The 18,450-nt window shown below is 45.1% G+C and overlaps 1 protein-coding gene across 1 annotated transcript in view; it reads right to left on the reverse strand.

The window, feature by feature from the left end:
- The window catches only part of Stk39 (serine/threonine kinase 39), a 273,793-nt gene that overhangs the window by 141,551 nt on the left and 113,792 nt on the right, over positions 1–18,450 (reverse strand). The window contains exons 9-10 of the mRNA XM_052722942.1: positions 14,850–14,898; positions 14,679–14,744 (exon numbers count right to left, since the gene is read on the reverse strand). Of these exons, the coding sequence (XP_052578902.1) occupies positions 14,679–14,744; positions 14,850–14,898 (115 nt within the window). The remainder of the gene's footprint in view (positions 1–14,678; positions 14,745–14,849; positions 14,899–18,450) is intronic.

Raw genomic sequence — 18,450 nt, forward strand, 5'->3', positions numbered from 1 at the left:
GGTTCAGAGTCCTGAAAAACGAGTTTTACCTCAAAAATAAGATCACAGCTGCCGGGTTGGTTACTGCACTCTACACACATAGGAAGAGAGCATGAACAAGCAGGATGAAGTTCACTAACCTTCCACATTAATTTCCTCAGAAAACAAAAGGTAAGCCTTGTCTGATATTTAAATGCTTCCTCATGCTCACGTGCACACCATGCAACCCCTTTGCTAGGAAGCACTCCCAGACCCACAGTGAGACGCAGAAGCAGCAAGAAAAGCTTCTGAGTCCCATGTTACAACACAGGAGCACTTGATACAAACGGTCACATTTCAGCATCGGAATAAAACGGGAGGTTGGGAAGGGAAGCCCAGTGGCTTGTCCCAGGTCAAAGCCAGCCAAAGGACAATGAAGAAGTCATCTCATGATTACAATGACTTAAAACAGCCTAAGCAATGGTTTGGGGGGAGAAGGAAAATAAATTTCCCATCTCTAAAAGACACAAGTGCTCACAAAGTGGTGGTTCTGCACACCTTTAATCCCAGGCATGGGATGCAGAGGCAAGGGGATCTCCATGAGTTCGAGGCCAGCCTGGTCTACAGAGTGAGTTCCAAGACAGTCAGGGTTACACAGAGAACCCCTGTATGGGGCGAGGGGTGGAGAAAGACATGAGAGCTAAAGACCAAAGGTGCTCTGCTGTGGGATGTTCTGTATGGCAAGTGTGTTGCTGATTGGTCAATAAATAAATCACTGATTGGCCAGTGGCCAGGCAGGAAGTGTAGGCGGGACAAGGAGGAGAATAGAGCTGGGAAGTGGAAGGCTGAGTCAGAGAGACACTGCCAGCCGCCACGATGACAAACAGCATGTGAAGATGCCGGTAAGCCACGAGCCATGTGGCAAGGTATAGATTAATGGAAATGGATTAATTTAAGCTGTAAGAACAGTTAGCAAGAAGCCTGCCACGGCCATACAGTTTGTAAGCAATATAAGTCTCTGTGTTTACTTGATCGGGTTTGAGCGGCTTGGGACTGGCAGGTGAGAGAGATTTGTCCTGACTGTGGGCCAGGCAGGGAAACTCTAGCTACAGTGCTCAGAGTCAGGAAGCTAGCATGTGACCAGAGCAGATACCATCAGAGAGTTCTCTGGCTGTGGATGCCATAGTGGCCAACACAAGAGCCAGCCCAGACAGCAGACAGGAGCAGTGTTAACGCTTAGGCCGTGGCATGATGGAAGGGGCCTGGCCAGCACTCTCCAACCTGCAGCTGCTTTCCCTTTTGTTTGTTCTGGACAGAAGAGACCACAGTGGCAGCGTAATGGGAAGAGATACCTCGGAACACTGCACGCTCAGCCAGCGCCCCACGCAGCTTAATTCCTTGTCCGAAAGTGAGCTACGGAAAGAGACGGCCAGTGTCCCTCACTACCCACCTTCCCTGAGCTTTAGGGTGTGGCACACTCGAATCTTTCCTGTACCACCTGCAGCTTCAAGGTTGTAAACTGCCCCAAGTTTTGGAGCTCTCTCTACAAAAGAGCTAGCCAGAGCTCTAGGAGAAAGGTGACATAGACCACATGTGCATCACTGCCTCTGCAGTACCAAATGCTACACGTGAGGTGGTACACACCGTCTGCCTGTCTGTGCGAGCAAGAAGGTGGTATGCAGTGTGTCTGCCTGTGCGCCTAATGTGTGACTTCACAAAGGCAGAGCCCCAGACTCAGGCTTAGATTTAAACAAAATGTCTTACATTTTAAGAATCAATAAGGCCATGGTCACTGATAATTATAGGCCACTTCTTATAAAATAATTTCATTCCTTGGAATAGAGACTACCTATTCCTAACAAATAGATAACATTTTAGCAATAATGCATGTACAATGATGTTCATCCCTCTAACCAACTCATTAATCATCCTTGCAGTGGAATATTATGTAGCCATTAAAATGATGATGAAAATCTCTTGATACAAAAATGTACCTACCATCATCTGAAATGAAAGTGTGATAGTGATAGACCAATAAGCTTGAATCCAAATCTGCTTTTTGGAGAAACGACTCCCTGGGATGCACTTAAAGTCTCCTGTGGATAGAGGGATTGACACTTGCGGGCAGAGGGTGTAGCAGAATATACAGGACTCTGGTTAATGGGCATGGAGAACGGGGGCTGGAAGGTTTAAGAAAGGCCATACAGTTGAGGATTCTGGCTGTTAACCCCAGAAGCCAGTGAGAAGCAACAGTCTGCACGTTACACAAGGGACTCAGGGTAGGGCAGCTGACACCGAGAGCTACGGGGGGGGGGGGGGGGGGGGGGGGGCAGAGCAAGGACTAGCTGGAGTCTGTCTTAAGGGCTTGACCTGTAAGCACGCTTAGGTGGCCGTGGCTTCCTCAGCCACAGCTCCCAGGCTCTTTCCTCTCATCACTGCCTGAAGCTTTTGCAAGGTCTGCACTTTCCCCTAACCCACATGCCCTTTCTAGCCCTGCCGGTCCACTCAGGCCTGCCTGCTAACACACTGGTTAGGAAGCCAAGCAGCTCTCAAGTACGGGCTGAACTGAAGGCACTCAGCATTGCTCAGCTGGGATGCTGCTTAGCAGGCCGCACAGGGCCCCGCTCCTTTGTGTCTGAGTCTGGGAAAGTAAATAGAAGTTCTGAGACACTTTTAAATCAGCATTTGAGTATGTCAGCAGTAATTAAAAAGTATGCTTCAAAAAGAGTCTGTTATCAAAGCAACCTTAACTAGAGCCCTTCCATTTTAATTTGTTTTAAAATGACTGAATTTCAAAGATCTTTTCTAAAAATACAAAATAAGTCTGCCTTTCAAAAAGTTAGTTCTGAATCTCTAATAAGCCTATCACATTTGATTAGCCCTTTTTTCTCTTCCTAAACTTGCCCTGTACCCTGTTCACCTCAGCACCATCTCTGTGACTGAAGGAAAGGACTGGGAAGGGGCATCAAGGCACAGCCTGAGCTTCTTTCCACAACACGGACTCCTTCCTGTCCCCACAATGCCCCAAAGTTCCTTACTACCCGTGACTTCCTCTTTCCCATCTCCAAAGGGTCAAACTCCTTTTAAAGACTTCCAAGATTGAGGTGAAAAAGAGTTTAAAATGATTTCCGCTCAGCGAAGGAGAGGCTAAGGAGGAAGAAATACAAGATTATGGAGCACTCAGATTCACCTCAGCCTAGTTTTGCAGCACCTTCCTAAGTGAACACTTAGTTTAGGTAACGAAGGAACACATCTGTCCCGCCTGTGAGAAGAGGACAGAGAGAATATGCTAGGCAGGGACTCCAGTCAACCCCCAACACGGGCCGCCTTGCTGAGATGATAAAGCTAAACTATCCAATTTTAGGATAAGGACTCCCAGAAAAGTCAGGAGTAATGGAAAATTGTACCCTTGACTCAGCTGCAACCGAATCTTAGCTGTGAACCACACCACAGGAAACCCACAGGAGCTGAAAGGCTAAACCAAGGTTTAACTGCCTCAGGCTCCCACATTTACTCCAGAGGCCACTGCACTGCCGTCTTACTTCCTGAACTTTAGTTCAAAATACCCAGAGACAGTGCTGAGCACTGAGCCCAGGAACTCACAAGGCACTGCTCTTCTACCCATGGGACTCACAGGATGGCACCGTAGCAAAACTGAAGGGCGTGAATGCCATGTGACATCAAGTACAAGCAACAGAATTGGGCTCAACGTGCCACAGCAGTGCAGATGAAACGCTGCCGAGGAACTGGGCTGCAGGAGGTGTGAGAAAGCTTCACCCTGGACCTGCGGGTGCAGTGAGCTGGTCATTGTCTTGTCCCTGTAACAAAACACCTGATATCGAAAATACCTGTGATCCAAAAAGCAGCCCCAGGGGAGAGGAGTTGATTTCTGGATCACAGCTAACGGGGAGCATGGTCCCTCGTGGTGGGGGAGGCATGGCTGTGCAGTTCCATGGTGACAGGGGCACGAGGCAAATGCTTGTTACAGTTCTGCACACTGGGAAGCAACAAGCTAAGCCTAGAACTAGGGTGGGCTATAACCCTCAAAACCCAATTCCCATTAGCCCTTCTCCTCAATTAGACCCTGTCTGCAAGCCTTCCTAAGATAACCCCAGGCTGCCACGGAAATGTCCACACACAAGATGAGCGTGTGAAGAAGCTGCACACTTGAGTGTGTAACACTTGGCTTAGGGGCAGCTTTCTGAACCAAGGGACCAGTAAAGCGCCTTCACGGAAAACACTTGTGAAATCCCCACATTCCACCTACTAGTGCAAACGTAAACTGTAACTCTCTCAGGCCTGCCAATGGCTGAGGTGCGGACGTGGGAAACAGAGCCCAGAGAAGGAAGACCAAGTGAAGCCCTGTGTGGTCCTGCCCTCCCGGTGCTGTGGATCTCATCCGATGAGCAGCAGGAGCTTTGTATCTTACCATGTCACTGACAGGGGGCCTGTGAAGAACAACTTATTTTTACAGTTCTAGTCAAATTTCTCTCTGTTCTTAACAGTTTCCCTACATCCAAGAGAAATGGTATGAGAGGATCTCGAGGAGCTGGGAGACTCTGGACTGTGAGTCAGGCCCAGAGGCTCAGGAGATGTGGGTGGAAGAGGGGAGATGAGCGGGGATAGGGGCACTTCATCCAGCACACACATGCAGCTTATTCCAGAAGAGGCAGCCATGTGCAAAGGCTGTTGGGAAAGGTGAGCAAATCTCCCGAAGGCAAACAGGAAGCACCGAATGCACATGAACATGCAGCCCTCCGAGCACGCGTCTACAGTGCAACAGGGCCGATCCTGCCTTTGGCTTACTAAGCGTTTCCATGATGGAAAGCGACAGCTCTCCACAGTTCAAAAGCAGTGTCTCTTACTTTAGAATTCTTATCATTGTTTCTACATCTCCAAAATGGTGCTCCAAACCCTCTATACCTAACAAATCCCAGTGTCTTTAAAAGGCACCTCAATCTAAAAGGCAAAGACTTTCCTCCAAGTGAGGACCATAAAATCATAGTACGTCCTTCATCCTTTCGACTCCCAGTTCGAACCATGGAGTAGAAAAAAATTTAACAACAAAAGTTTGGTTTTTTGTTTTGGCTTTTTTTCTCACTTCATTCACTGCATTGAACGCCATTCTCTATGACGCTCTTCCCCTGCCTTTTCCTCCACCCTCACGTCTCTCAAATTCACACCCAGCACAAACACAGAGCAAAAGGACACACTCTATACAGCAGGGATTTTTACACAATAGTAAGCGATTCTTGTCCAGTCTGAAATGAACTATTCTGACAGCGCCCCCTAGTGACTAAAGCACTGTTCCGACCAAATAAAGTCTATTCTAAAGGGACTCCAGACTTGAGAATGAATGAAAGCATCTGCAGGCCTATTATACTCTTGGAAGACCTGTCCCAAACACCGTCCCAATCAAACAGGAGCTCTAACCTTGATAATACTGATCTACATCTCTAAAACGGGAGAAACAACGTGTTTCACCATCACCGTCCTCCCTACGAGCACGTGTGCTCCCTCCCCAGCATACACAGCTGCTTCTAAGAGGAGAGCAGGAAACACGTACTGTAAGAGGACTGCACCCTCGGCCTATCTGATACACCCGGGTATCCTGGTTACCTTTTATTTTCAACTTTACACAACCTAGAGTCACCTGAAAAGAGGAAACCTCAACTGACGAATTGCCTTGGTAAGATTCACCTGTGGTCGTATCTGAGCGACACTGTCTTCACTGATAATGGACAGGGAAGGCCCAGCCCACTGTGGGCAGCACCATCCCTACGTAGGTGGACCTGGACTGCGTAAGAAAGCCAAGCCAGCTGAGTGTGAACCAGAGAAGCCAACAAGCGGCGTTCCTTTATGGTTAATGCTCCATCGCCTGCCCTGACTTCCCTCAGTGACGGACTGTTACCTAGAAGTATAAGCTGTTACTTAGACATGTAAGCTGAAATAAATGCTTTCCCCCTAGGTTGCTTTTGGTCATGATGTTTATCACAGCAACAGAAAGCATGTGTGACAACTGGTATAGAGTCTGGTTTACTTCTCCAGAGCTGGCTAGCATTCATTTTGAGTCTCTCCTACCTCTGTTCACCCAGCACCAGGGAGAGTCTTAGAAACCAAAGAACTTTCTGGAAACAGCTTGATACTAAACTGTATTAATTTAATCACTGAATACGAGAAGCCCTCCAATCTGTCTTTCAAAAATGAAGGCTTTTGGTTTAGACATGAATTATGTAAAACATGTGTTAAATTACTTTGGTTTGTTAGTACAGAATGTAACACAAATTCAAGATTTTTAATTTAAAATAAAAGTGAAAAGTACTTAGGCCATCATCCCTTCAATTGCCTGCCCAATAAAATAGCAGCCAACTGTCCAGCTCAGTCACCTTTGATCCTTCTGCAAGTCTGATGCCTTCAAAAGGCCAAAACTTCCCTGTGGTTCTCTAAACCTCATTGCTGCCCTCTACTGGGAAAACATGGAACAAAGCTAAAGTCACCTTACTTCTCTCCAGGTTTCAACATCTTAGTTAACTGAGATCTCAGCAGGGGAGACAGCAACTCTGCAGAAGCTTAAAAACAAGTTTCCTGCTTTTTCAACTAGAGAAGTCTAAACGGTATCTAGCTGTGAGGTTGGCTTTGGAGTCAACTTGTCATGACTGTGGCTGTAGCCAAGGCTCAGTGTTCCAGGGTCTCAATTTTTTAGTCTGAAAACTGGGGCAAATATTTTTTCCATTTTAAACTCTTGTAATCTTTAACAATGGCTTAGCATTCTTACCTACATTAGGTTTTACTTTTCCACACATATTTAAAAGGAGTTATGGTCTTTTTGAACCATTCTTAATAAAGAAGTTAACATACCTCATACTCCCTACTATCCAACAGACATACTCAGACCTTCACTGGTTGTTGTAACAATGCGGTAACTGAGATAAATAGCAACCAACTACCTACCCCAGCCATGCAAGTGCACAGTCAATACTGTGTTTCTCTCTCCTCTCCCTAGGGCTTGTCCACCAGCTCCATGACCTTTTCCACATGACCTGATGCTTTCACTCTCTGCTACCCTTTGAGTTTTATAGTCCTGTGATGTGCGAGCCATATTCCCTGATGACAAGTGAGTTTCACTGTCTGGACTACCCTCTCTCTTTCTGCACCTCAAAGGCCACTCTTGGGAGCAGTGGCAGAAAGAGACTGTGCAGCATCCCTCACCAGGGACAGCCAGCATCAAACAGAAACAATGGCATCATAAGAACCAAATGGTGATGATAAAAGCAACATGAGCGCTTATAAAATAATAAAACATACTTTATGATAACAACCATTTATTGCAAAGTTTGTCCCAACTGCTATGTTATACACTACCCAATCTGTACACACAACACAGGAAGATATTGCCTCTGCCATTTATGAATGAGAAACTAAGCTCATTATTTAATAACTCCCTTAACAAAAAGTGATTTAATAAGTGTTGGTGCTACCAAATTCTCACTCGCCATGTCTCCCCTTCAGATTTCTCAAGCTGTTCTACCAACTGTGGTTCACCCAAACCCACCAGAAAGCTGTCAAACTCTCTACCTTCCTACCACGACACAGTGCCCCCCAGTGGCCACAAATGGCATGAACATTCTTCCACCCTGCACGTGCTGAAACTGGACAACTCGGTCTGAGCATGAGTAAGAGCCCCACCCCCTTACTTAATCCATTTACTTGTTTTCCAGTCCCTCTCCTCTTCCTCAGAAGGTAGCAGAAGCAGCATGGAATCAGAAAGGGGAATGGAGCTCCTGCTTAACTCCTGTTAGACTTTGGGAGGTCCCTTTCACGCTGCTCTCTGCAAGATGAAATAACAGCACCTGCCGTTCCTTCCTTCATGCACAACTGCTTGGAACAAAGAAGGAAACAGACAAAAAAAGTGATGTGAAGGCTCCAAAGGAGCATCGCTGTGCACACTTCAGCTTCTTACTCCCAGGCTCTTGGCTAGCACGTGGCATGCCTCCCGGTAGCTGAGGTCAGCTCTGGCTTTTATGGGGTAGAAAAAAAAACATGAAGATTGCTCGACAGGGAACAGCAGTCAAGTCATAGTTCCAAAGAGTAAAGACTGTAATTCCTTCGCTCTTTTGTGTGCTTCCAGGAGCTCTTTCTCCATCCCACCCAGGGAACCAGTGCTGGACAAGACATTACCCCACCTCAGCGGTGTGCCTACATGCCTGTAGAACCTCCAGTCTTCCACAGCCACAAGTGACTTCTCTACTCATGTAAGAGCCACGTGGACTCAGGATCTGCTTCTGTTGAACATGGGGCCAGATATCCTGTGCTGGCCATCGTTCAGCCCCAGGCAGCACAGAGTCAGTGATGTGTATAAAGCCACAAGGCTGCTCACTCTGGTCACACCTGTGCCCAGTAAAGATGGAGGGAGAACAGCCTAACTTCACCTCTTGCCTAAGTCTGATGCAAATGCATCCCATGCACTACAAATCACAAAGAATTCCTACCTCCAACATACTATGAATGTGCAGCAGACCATAAATGGCTCAGAATATAAATATCACCTTGGAGAAAAGATGTCATGACCCAGGTGAAGAGTATGTTACTCCTATCAAGGAACAGTACTTTTGTTTTCAATGAGAAAGCTGACAGACGCCACCATTAAACCTCAGCAGGATGGGACTGAGACAACACTGTATGATGATGCACCCAGATGATACACATAATATGGTACACCCAGAATAAAGCATCACTTCTGAGACACCTGTCAAAACATGCAGGTGAGTCGAATCATGAAGAAGTACAGCTAAGCCTTTATGGAGGGATGAAAGTGTAAGGGCAATAGAAGAAAAACACTGCTCTAGATGAATGGAAACAGGGCAGCTAAGGAACTACGGATTTGGTCCTATAGGGAAACAGAAAAACTGATAAACTTTGATTAAGACCAGAAGTGCATAATGGTATGTACAGATTAATGCTACATTCTTGCTTTTGAGCACTACACTGTTGAGTCCTAGGAGACTGCCCTCGTTTGGGAGAAACGCAAACAAGCGCAGCTGTGGGCAAAGGGCGCTTTGTGTGTTATGTACTCTGAACTGTCCAGAGGGAAAAGCAGAACGGAAAATATAGGAAGAAAGTCACATGCTCTTCTTCGAAGTCTCCTGCAAGTTTGAAATTATTTCAAAACAGAAGGTGAAAATACATTAGGCAATACAGTATTAAATAAATGTGAACTGTAGCATTTCTACCTACTGATGTCCAAACACACACTGGAATCAAATAGGGCTTATGGTTTTAGGTCCTTAAAATACAGAAACAATCTTATAGACTAATAAAAGAAATTTATAATGCTTGTACTCAATGCTACAACTTCCCTTTCTCCTTAATTGTTTTTTTATTTTGTTTTGTTTTTGAGACAGGGTCACCTGGCCAGGCTCGAACTCAGTGTGTAGACCAGGCTGGCCTCAAATTCAGAGATCTGTCTACCTCTGTTTCTGCCTCCCATGTGCTGGGATTAACAGGCACACCACCACGTCTAGCTTCCTTTCTCCTTCTGATATAGGCCAGCTAACTATATCCATTTTTAACTTTTTAACTGTGATGTTAACACAATGCAAGCAAAAGCCCTCCAGTGTCTTAATTCCCGTGAGAACTCAAGTGACCACAGTAAGAACTGTGAAGTGTACATCCAGCCCTTCTTAGATCTCCACTCACCAGGTGACTTTCATCCATGTCTGTGGCTAAGACCCCTGACCCCTGTCTTGTCTTATGAGGGTTTCAGAAAGCATGTGTATATGAGTCGCAAATGCGGTCCATCAGGGTTCCTATCATGGGCATAAAGCTTAAGCAATAGCCAGTTCTGAGGACCGAATGTCCCTAAAAACGATGTGTAGAGCCTTAAGCATCTGTGTTCAGTTTTAACAGACTCACTGATGCCCTTCTCCACCTTCTGAGCCGAACAGAGTAAGCGATCGACCACCATGCATCCAACAGCAGCTGGAAAACAGGACCTACGACAGCAATGTGAAAGGCAGTGAGAGCATGAGAGCTTTCCTGCTCATGAACAGGATTAAATATGAAGTGGAAAAGAACTTAAATAGCCATGCTTAACTCTGCTCTCGGAGGTCATTGTCAACTTAGTATACAGGGTCCAGGAGTGTCAAGTTCCTCACTAGCTTTCATTATATACCAGGGATCATACAGAATGTTCTTTGACAGACAGAAAAATCAGGGCCAAGGAAAATCAAGATGATCCCTAAACATGCATTAGGAGAAGAAGGCAGAATGGTAAAAATGCTTTGCACAGAAAAACGTGTGCATGTCTGTGCACGTGCACAACAAACAACCGAGGTCAAGTGAGCGGAAAACAGGGTGGAGGTGGAAGGCCATCTGTGACACTCAAGGACATGTGGTCAGTAGAACAGCAAATGTTTCTGGCCACATGTTATGAAGAGCAAATGCGCTGTTGTGGTGGAGTCTAACTCGTGACCTGTCAGTAGCTCTCTAGATGAGAAGTGTGATAGGAGAGTCATCATCTTTAGGAAGCCAAACAGCCAGGACAACATTTCTAGGCCTTTCCCAGATGATTCTTCAAAACTCAACAGTCTCCTTTCACACTGCAGAACACTGAGGCAGAAAGCTATTTTTTTTTGTTTGAAAGACAGATGACAAATTAAGACCTAAAATCAAGAAGCCAGCATCTACGTGCAGTGATACACACCAGTAATCCTAATGCTAGGGAAGCAGAGGCAGGAAGGTCATGAGTTAAAGGCTAGCCTGGGTTACATTGTTGTTGAATATTACTTTAAGATGTGTTACATTTGTTTATGCTGTGGAACATTCATTTTAATAATGCAAAGGTGTGCTGCATTCTTCAATGCTGCTTTGGTTTAACTCTGTGTTACTGTACCTGTCTAAAACACCTGATGGTCTAATAAAGAGCTGAACAGCTGACAGCTGGGCAGAGAGAACGGCTAGGTGGGGCTGGCAGGCAGAGAGAATAAATGGGACCAGAGATCAAGGATCAAGAAGAGGAAGGAGCAAGACAAGAAGGAGTCAGCCACCCAGCCACCCAGCCACCCAGTCAGACACAGAATAAGACAGAAAGAAAAGATACACAGAAATAGAGAAATGTAAAAGCCCGGAGGCAAAATATAGGTGGGATAATTTAAGTTAAGAAAAGCTGGCTAGCAACAACCTAAGCTAAGGTCGGGCATTTATAAGTAAGAACAAGCCTCCGTGTATGATTTATTTGGGAGCTGGGTGGCAGGCCTCCAAAAGAACTAAAGAGCAAAAGAGTAAAACACCCAACAATGCTACATATTAAAACTGTCATAAAGCAAAAACAAAAAATCCAATAATAATAATGATGCAGAAAGATCCAAGACATGACCGAAAACTCACATCTCTCAGGGTTCTAGCTGCTTACTGCCCAAGATAAAGGAAAATGGGGTTTGGGATATACAGCATACTGATATGTAATGAAGTATTTTTAAGGGAAGAAAATGAAGTCATGGAGCCCGAACATAGTCTTCTTTTTCTCACACTAATGGACGTCCACAGAAAAAGCCTGTTATGTTAAGGAGCCAAGCAGGGTTCATTTGCTGGAAGTTGGATTCTAAGGTTAGAAATTCAGTATTAAGAACCTTGGCCTTAACTGGGCAGAAAGTGTTCTTTTATTTCTTTTTTCTTTTCTTTTTTATTTCATTTATCTGTCATCGTGTTTTTGTTTAATTTTGGAAGGCATTCTTGAGCATAGCCAGAAAGTTAATCTTGAAGCAGTGTCTAAGGAAACCTAGAACAAGAGATTTAAGAAAGGATAGAAATCTAATTTATAAATGTTTACTTAAAAACACGGGACTTACATTCTAAACATCTGTCCCACAGATAAGTGTAGTCCTTACCCCTCATCAAGAAAGCTTCTCTTTGCAACAGAGATCATTACAGAAAATCACAACCCATGAAAATGCAGAGCTGTGGAGCCCAGATCCAGGGGATACATTTATAAAACAACTCCCAAACTAAGGCTCAGGAAATGTGGAGGAAAGAGGGGAAGAAGGATTTTAAGAGCCAGAGAACCAAGGAGTTTGCTATGAGACTGTGTCTCTTAGGAACGTCAGAAGCTACACCCATCAAGTCTCACCAACATGACTTTCTAAACATGACCTGAACAAGGACAACGATAAACATGGCAAAGTGGACTGGAGAAAGACCACAGGGCCTCAACCCTACAAAAAGAACTACAGGCAACCAAGGAATGCTGAGAGTGGGGAAAACAGTCCTCCCCCAAGGTCAGCCTTGAAAACATAGACATACAAGTAACATTATGGAGACTGAGCAGATGATATTTAGGAATGTGTGTGTGTGTGTGTGTGTGTGTGTGTGTGTGTGTGTACATGTACATATACATTTGTAACAACAATTAATGAAAAAAGGACATAATTTGAAAGAGAGAAAGGAGGGGTATATGGAGGGTTTGGAAGGAAGAAAGGGAAGGGAGAATTACATTACAATCTCAAAAAATAAAAGGAATTTTTGAAAGGGGGAAAAACAGAGGAGGCTTGACTAGAGAGATGGTTCAATAGTTAAGAGCACTGGCTGCTCTTCCAGAGGACCCAGGTTCAATGCCCAATACCCATATGATGGCTCTCAACCATCTGTAACTTCAGTTCCAGGGGATTCACCACCCTTTCTGGCCTCCACGGGCATCAGGCACCCACAGTGTGCACAGATATACATGCAGGCAAAACACCTATACACATAAAATAACCATTTTATAAAAACTTGAAAACAGAGGAGGAGCCATGCACACTGACTACTGCATGCCTATGATCCAAGAACTTGTGGCTGAGGCAAGAGAATCACGAGTTTGAGGCCAGCCTGGGCTCCTCGGTGAAACCAGAAATGAAGGGTGAAAAAAATGAGTGGAAAAGGAAGGAGCGTGGAAGGGTCCCAATGCTGCAGGACAGCAGAGAGAGGCTCTTGAGATGAAGTAGACATTGTCGGGAGGAGGTAACACACATAACCCAGGGTCCAGAGACCGGGGAACAGTGAAATGTTCAGCAAAGACAGAAAAACAAAGCGCAGAGCAGACAGCCCCTTGCAGATATTTCCTATAGAAGCCAGTGGAGCTCTGAAAGCTTTTCCGGCCCTCTGAATGGCATTTTGGACATGTGATCAAAAGACCCCGGGCTAGACTCCAACAATACCCAAAGGCCCCTTTCTCTGTCTACCCTTAGAAGGTCTCAAGCTTGCCAGGCACTTCCGGAACCCAGCACACTCTCTTTCATCAGATGGAAGCTTTGGCTCCCCTGTGCTGCCCCTTCAGACCTGCAGCTAGGAAGCCACCTGAGATACGGGCTTCTATAAAGTGAATACAATAACGACCCCATCAAAGTAGAAGCAGTTACACTCCAGAACTCTGCCAGGAGAGATCAGATACTTATGGAGGAGGGGGGTACTCACTCATGTCTAAATGAAAAATCGCTTAAAACTGCTCTAAAGCTCCAGCTAAATGAATTTTTGGAAGAACGGTTTTCCCAAAGTCGAAGCCTGGGTGTGATGAGATACAGTATCCAAAGTGCACCTGGCAGCTTCATTTACATCCCACACAATTCTGGCTCCCACCAGCTCTCTCAACACAGTAAACAGGGAGGCAAGCAAGAAAACGGCCCTTTCTAACTCTGCAGGGCATATATTTATAATTACTAATGTATGATACTAACTTTAAAACCATTTGACCAAACCAATGGCTGCAGCTCATTAGCAATCATATATATCATCATGAAATCCATAATAATGATAAATAATCCACAGTAAATGAATACATATATAATTACATGCCACTTTGAGAATCGAAAACCTAGAACTGGAAAAAAAAACTGTAGGTAATCAAAACTTAGTGAACATAAGGTAGACTGGAAAAGGACGCCACGTCTTTTATGAGAAATGAATTACATCCCGTAGACATTCAGCCGACCTTTACAATCAAATGTGGGGTTGAAACACAGTTTGGTCAATAAAGACGGGGGGGGGGGGGGGGGGGGGGGGGGGGGAGAGGGCGCGGGGGGGGGGCGGGGACTGTGTCTGCACTGCCAGCACCGACATAAAAACTCCAGGCACAGTGGGGCACACCTATAACCCTAGGATTGGCTAGCACTGGGGTAAGGGCATGGTGAGTGCCCCCCTGGAGCCCACTGGCCGACCAGCCTAGAAGAGCCAGCTTCGGGTGCCATGAGAGACCTGTCTTAAGAAAACCAGTGGAGAGAAACTGAGGAGAGACCCTTGCCATCGTTCTCCAGCTCCACAAGCCCATGCGCACTCGTGAATACTATTCCATACACACACCACATGTTTTTATCTCATCATTTCAAACTAGGCTTTAAAACTGACTATCCCTCTTTTGGAAAGACCCAAAGGAAATTAATACAGCTATTTCATGTCTCCAGTATTTAAACCTTGCCAGCATTCAGTCTCTAACCTCTTGGAGGGTCAAAAAAAAAAAAAAGCTGCTGCATGCAAAACTGAAACCATGAAGGCTCCGCGCTGTTTCCACACCCAAACACGCAACAGCACCCTGAGGTTAACCAGAAAAAAGGCCCAATGCCCGAGCGGTGAGGATCGGATCATCTCTAAACTGCAAGCCAGAGTGTGTGAGAACCTTCTTCTAGTTTCTTTATGGTTTTCATTTCTAACTGGGGTGATGATCCTTCACGGTGATGGGAATGAATGGAGCTTACCTTCTTGGCTCTCTGGGCTATGTCTGGCGTTCTCGTCAGCAACTTCTCAATCAGGTACTCTCTATTCTGCAAAACAAATAACCCCAAACAGTTTAACACCTAGTCAGATGCCCGAAAACTCACAGCAATTTCAAAACAGCAGATTGACTTGGGAGGTTTTAAGCATGTTACCTTGGCTTTCTGGAAGAATTTGCATTTTAAAAGTTCTGCTGCTGTGGGCCTGAAAGATCAATAATAAATTAGAGTTGAAACAATCACCACATAATAAATATACTGCCTTGATCCTACAGCTTAACCTTAGAGCATTTCTGGAAGACTGACCTTCGGGTGAGCAAAACCAACAACCAAGTTAATCACAAGTTGGCACCAAATAAAGCAGTGTCTGTTTTCTAGATCTTTCTAAATCCCTCCACTGCAAAGCAAATCAGCTCTTGTGAGTTAATATTTGGCCACACCAATTTTCCAGCTTCCATTCTTATACTTCAGCGTGTCAACTTGGAAGGTTAGCAGACCAACCTCTGGGAGGTAAATGCCTACGTTTGTAAGAAGCCATACAACTACAATAGAACCCTGTCAAAGGAACTCAGGAGTCTGCCATGTTCTGTGAATCTCAAGGAGCAGCAATTACCGAAAAGGGCTCACAGAGAGATCGTAGGTGCCAGCTCAGTCTCCATAGTATTGAAATGACTGCTTCAGTGTATATGGACCACTGTTTTTAAAAAAAAAAAATCAAATGGCATGGTGATTAATAAAATGCAAATTCACGTAAAAGCATTTCTGGATATGTCCACTTCCCTGCGGTATCATATAACTTGTAACTTATGCTGTATATCCCATAAACTCAAAGTTAGGTCCAGAAGGCTCAAAAACAGTTTCATCACGCATCTAAATGCTAGCAAGACTGCTCATAAAATTACACATGCAGAAACATTTCAGACTGCAGATTTTGGACAGGGGACACGGAAGTGGCCGAGTCTGTAAATACTCCAGAGTTCAGAAGACTCTGAAATTCAAAATACATCTTAGATCTGGCCTCCTCGAGCACTACCATGAACTCCTCAGTGCAGCCCCACAGAAGCGGCAACCATTAGGCTAGTCCACTCTCAGAGATGCTAAGTTTAACTGACTGGTCCCCAGGCTCCAAAGCTCAGCATCAGAAGGTCTGCTCTCCCCACTACAATTAGCCAGTGTCCTGTTGAGCGATGTCTTGGCAACTGTATAGGTATCCTGATGCTGAAAAGCTTCCCCTGTGGTTTACCATCTTGGACTTGAATATTTCATGGGAGGTAGCCGAACATTGATTTCCTACTTTTAGCATTCTTTCTATGTTCAACTGACAATCGTCCATAAAGAATAGCTTCCTTTGTCAATAATTCCTTAATTAGGAATCCATTTCACATCAGCTTTCTCTAGCTGTATCTATAAAAGAGGGGGGAAAGGGGGGAAAGCTGCCCTAATACCCATCCATGTAAGCTGGAGATGAAGGTTAATGGAAGAGCACTTGCCAAACATCACAAAGGCTAAGTCTTACATTAAGAAAAGGAAAGAAGGGAGGTGGGAGGGAAAGGAAGGAGGGAGGGAGAGGGAGGAGGGGCAGAGGGAGGGGAGGTTGTCAGATAATCTGCTAGCTGATTAGTCCCTCATCTTCCAAGAGGAAACAGCAGGAGAGACCAGGGAAGTGCTCTAGATCAAAACAGACTTAAACTATAAAGCCCAGTGCAGCTCGCTGCCCTTGAGTGGACACCGGGTTTGAAAGAAAGTAGCAAAAATCACAAAAGATATTTAGAAATAGATCTGCAAATTCACGACATAGAAGACACCTGTAAAAACACCACTCATGTTCTGGAGTGTGGGAAAACATCATCCCTATGTGGAAGCACACATGACCTTATTCGGAAGGAACAAGCAGTGTTACTTTCGAATAATTCAGTAAATAAATTGTGCACATACAAAGGATGGGAGATGCTAATAAAGATGGAATGGGTGAGACTGAAGTAAACCTGGAGCCATTGCTCACATTTTCTTATGTTTTTACATTTTTATAACAGCACATTGGAAGGGAGAAGAAAGCATCATGGGACATTATGATCCTCAAAAGCTAGTTAAAGTACAAAGGGAATTATACTGGGGTGAGGGTATGGGTTTAGACATTGTCCTTGTGCCTAAAATGATAGGAAGCTATGGGACTGAGAGGCTTCACCAAGGTGCCCAGGCTCCAAGAGAATTGGAGAACATCAACAAACATATGCGTGTGCCACCTGCCTAAGTCTACAGACCCATAAACTGTATTTCTGTGCAAGGAAGATTTTTATTCTAATTGTTACCACTTCCTTCAAATTGGTGGTGGCGCACGCCTTTAATCCCAGCACTCAGGAGGCAGAGCCAGGTGGATCTCTGTGAGTTCGAGGCCAGCCTGGGCTACAGAGTGAGTTCCAGGAAAGGCTCCAAAGCTACACAGAGAAACCCTGTCTCAAAAACCAAAAAGAAAAAAAAAAGAATATTAGGTACCCTCAAAGAAACCCAAGTCATGCATCCACTACAACAGTTGGTAATTGATAACTGCTTTGAGTAAACAAGGATCTAAATGACAGGAGGGCCATATACCTTGGTATTAATGCACTCAATGCACGAGTTCACATCTTGTTCAAAAACCAAAGAACTTGGAGTTGAAAAAGGACCTAGCCATTTTACATGATGCATCGGTTCCTGTTTTGCTGAATATTCGTCTTGCTCATCAGCCTGTGTTACCTATCCTCAGAGGAGCAGGCTCCTGAAAGCAACTAAATCAAGCTCCATGGTCCGAAATCATCCGAGGCTGTCTCCATCAATCTTACACGCTTTTGCCTTCAACTATGATGGTGCTCTCATGTGTCTCTTCTTGCTCATGACAGAGCATACCCTGTTATTCTTGAAAATGATTCTTCAAAATGTTTCATGACCAACTAGCCCACCTTGCACAATAAGTTAAGAGACGACTTCGATGTCAACATCTTTTGGAACTTTCTCCCAGCATCTATGAGTAGAATTCATCGCTCCCAACTTGGTGCTCGGGAATTGCGCTTTCCCACTCTCCTGTATTTATCTCAATCTGTGATCCCTCTCTGGTAGCTCCACTTTATCGTGTTATGAGCTCTTCTGAGGCAAAGAGCTTTAGATTTCATTTTTATACTTGCTCGCCCAGCACAGAACGGCAAACTCCCATAGCTCTATTTCACACCCCAGCAGGAAGTGAAAGCGGTGCTGGTAGACACTGGAGCTGGGACTGTCACTCCTGTGGCTAAGTTTAGCCAGCACTGAAGCATCTGCTGGACACGGGGAGGAAGAGAGGGAAATGCATTGAAAACGGGGCTCACACTAGCCAGACAAAGAGTGGGGACAGCACCGGTGCTGAGTTGGGGAGCCAAAATGATTTTCCTTTTTCTCAGTGACCCCCTCATTCTCCCTCTGCATGCCAAAGGTCAGATGTTAAGCGAAGGTAGAGAGAAGGCTGTGGAATGCTGGGCTGACCTTGAGAAACAGGACTGGAAAAATTCTTTCCTTTCCAGAGAAAGGTCATTTCTATGACAACCAAAAGATGTAAAGGAGGGGAAAAGCATATTGCAGAGAAAAACCTTTTCTCCCCACTCCACTCCATCCTTATCCTTCACAAACCATAAGGTGAGGGGGGGGAACGGCTTTAAAAGCCCACACTCTTCTTTAGGTTTGTTTTGTTGTGCTGTGTTTTGTTGGGGGTGGTGGTGTTTTTAATAGGCACTCTAATTCAATGTAGTGG

The sequence above is a fragment of the Peromyscus californicus genome, unplaced genomic scaffold, assembly GCF_007827085.1.
Source record: "Peromyscus californicus insignis strain IS unplaced genomic scaffold, ASM782708v3 Scaffold_7__1_contigs__length_154581171, whole genome shotgun sequence".
Lineage (NCBI taxonomy): Eukaryota > Metazoa > Chordata > Mammalia > Rodentia > Cricetidae > Peromyscus > Peromyscus californicus.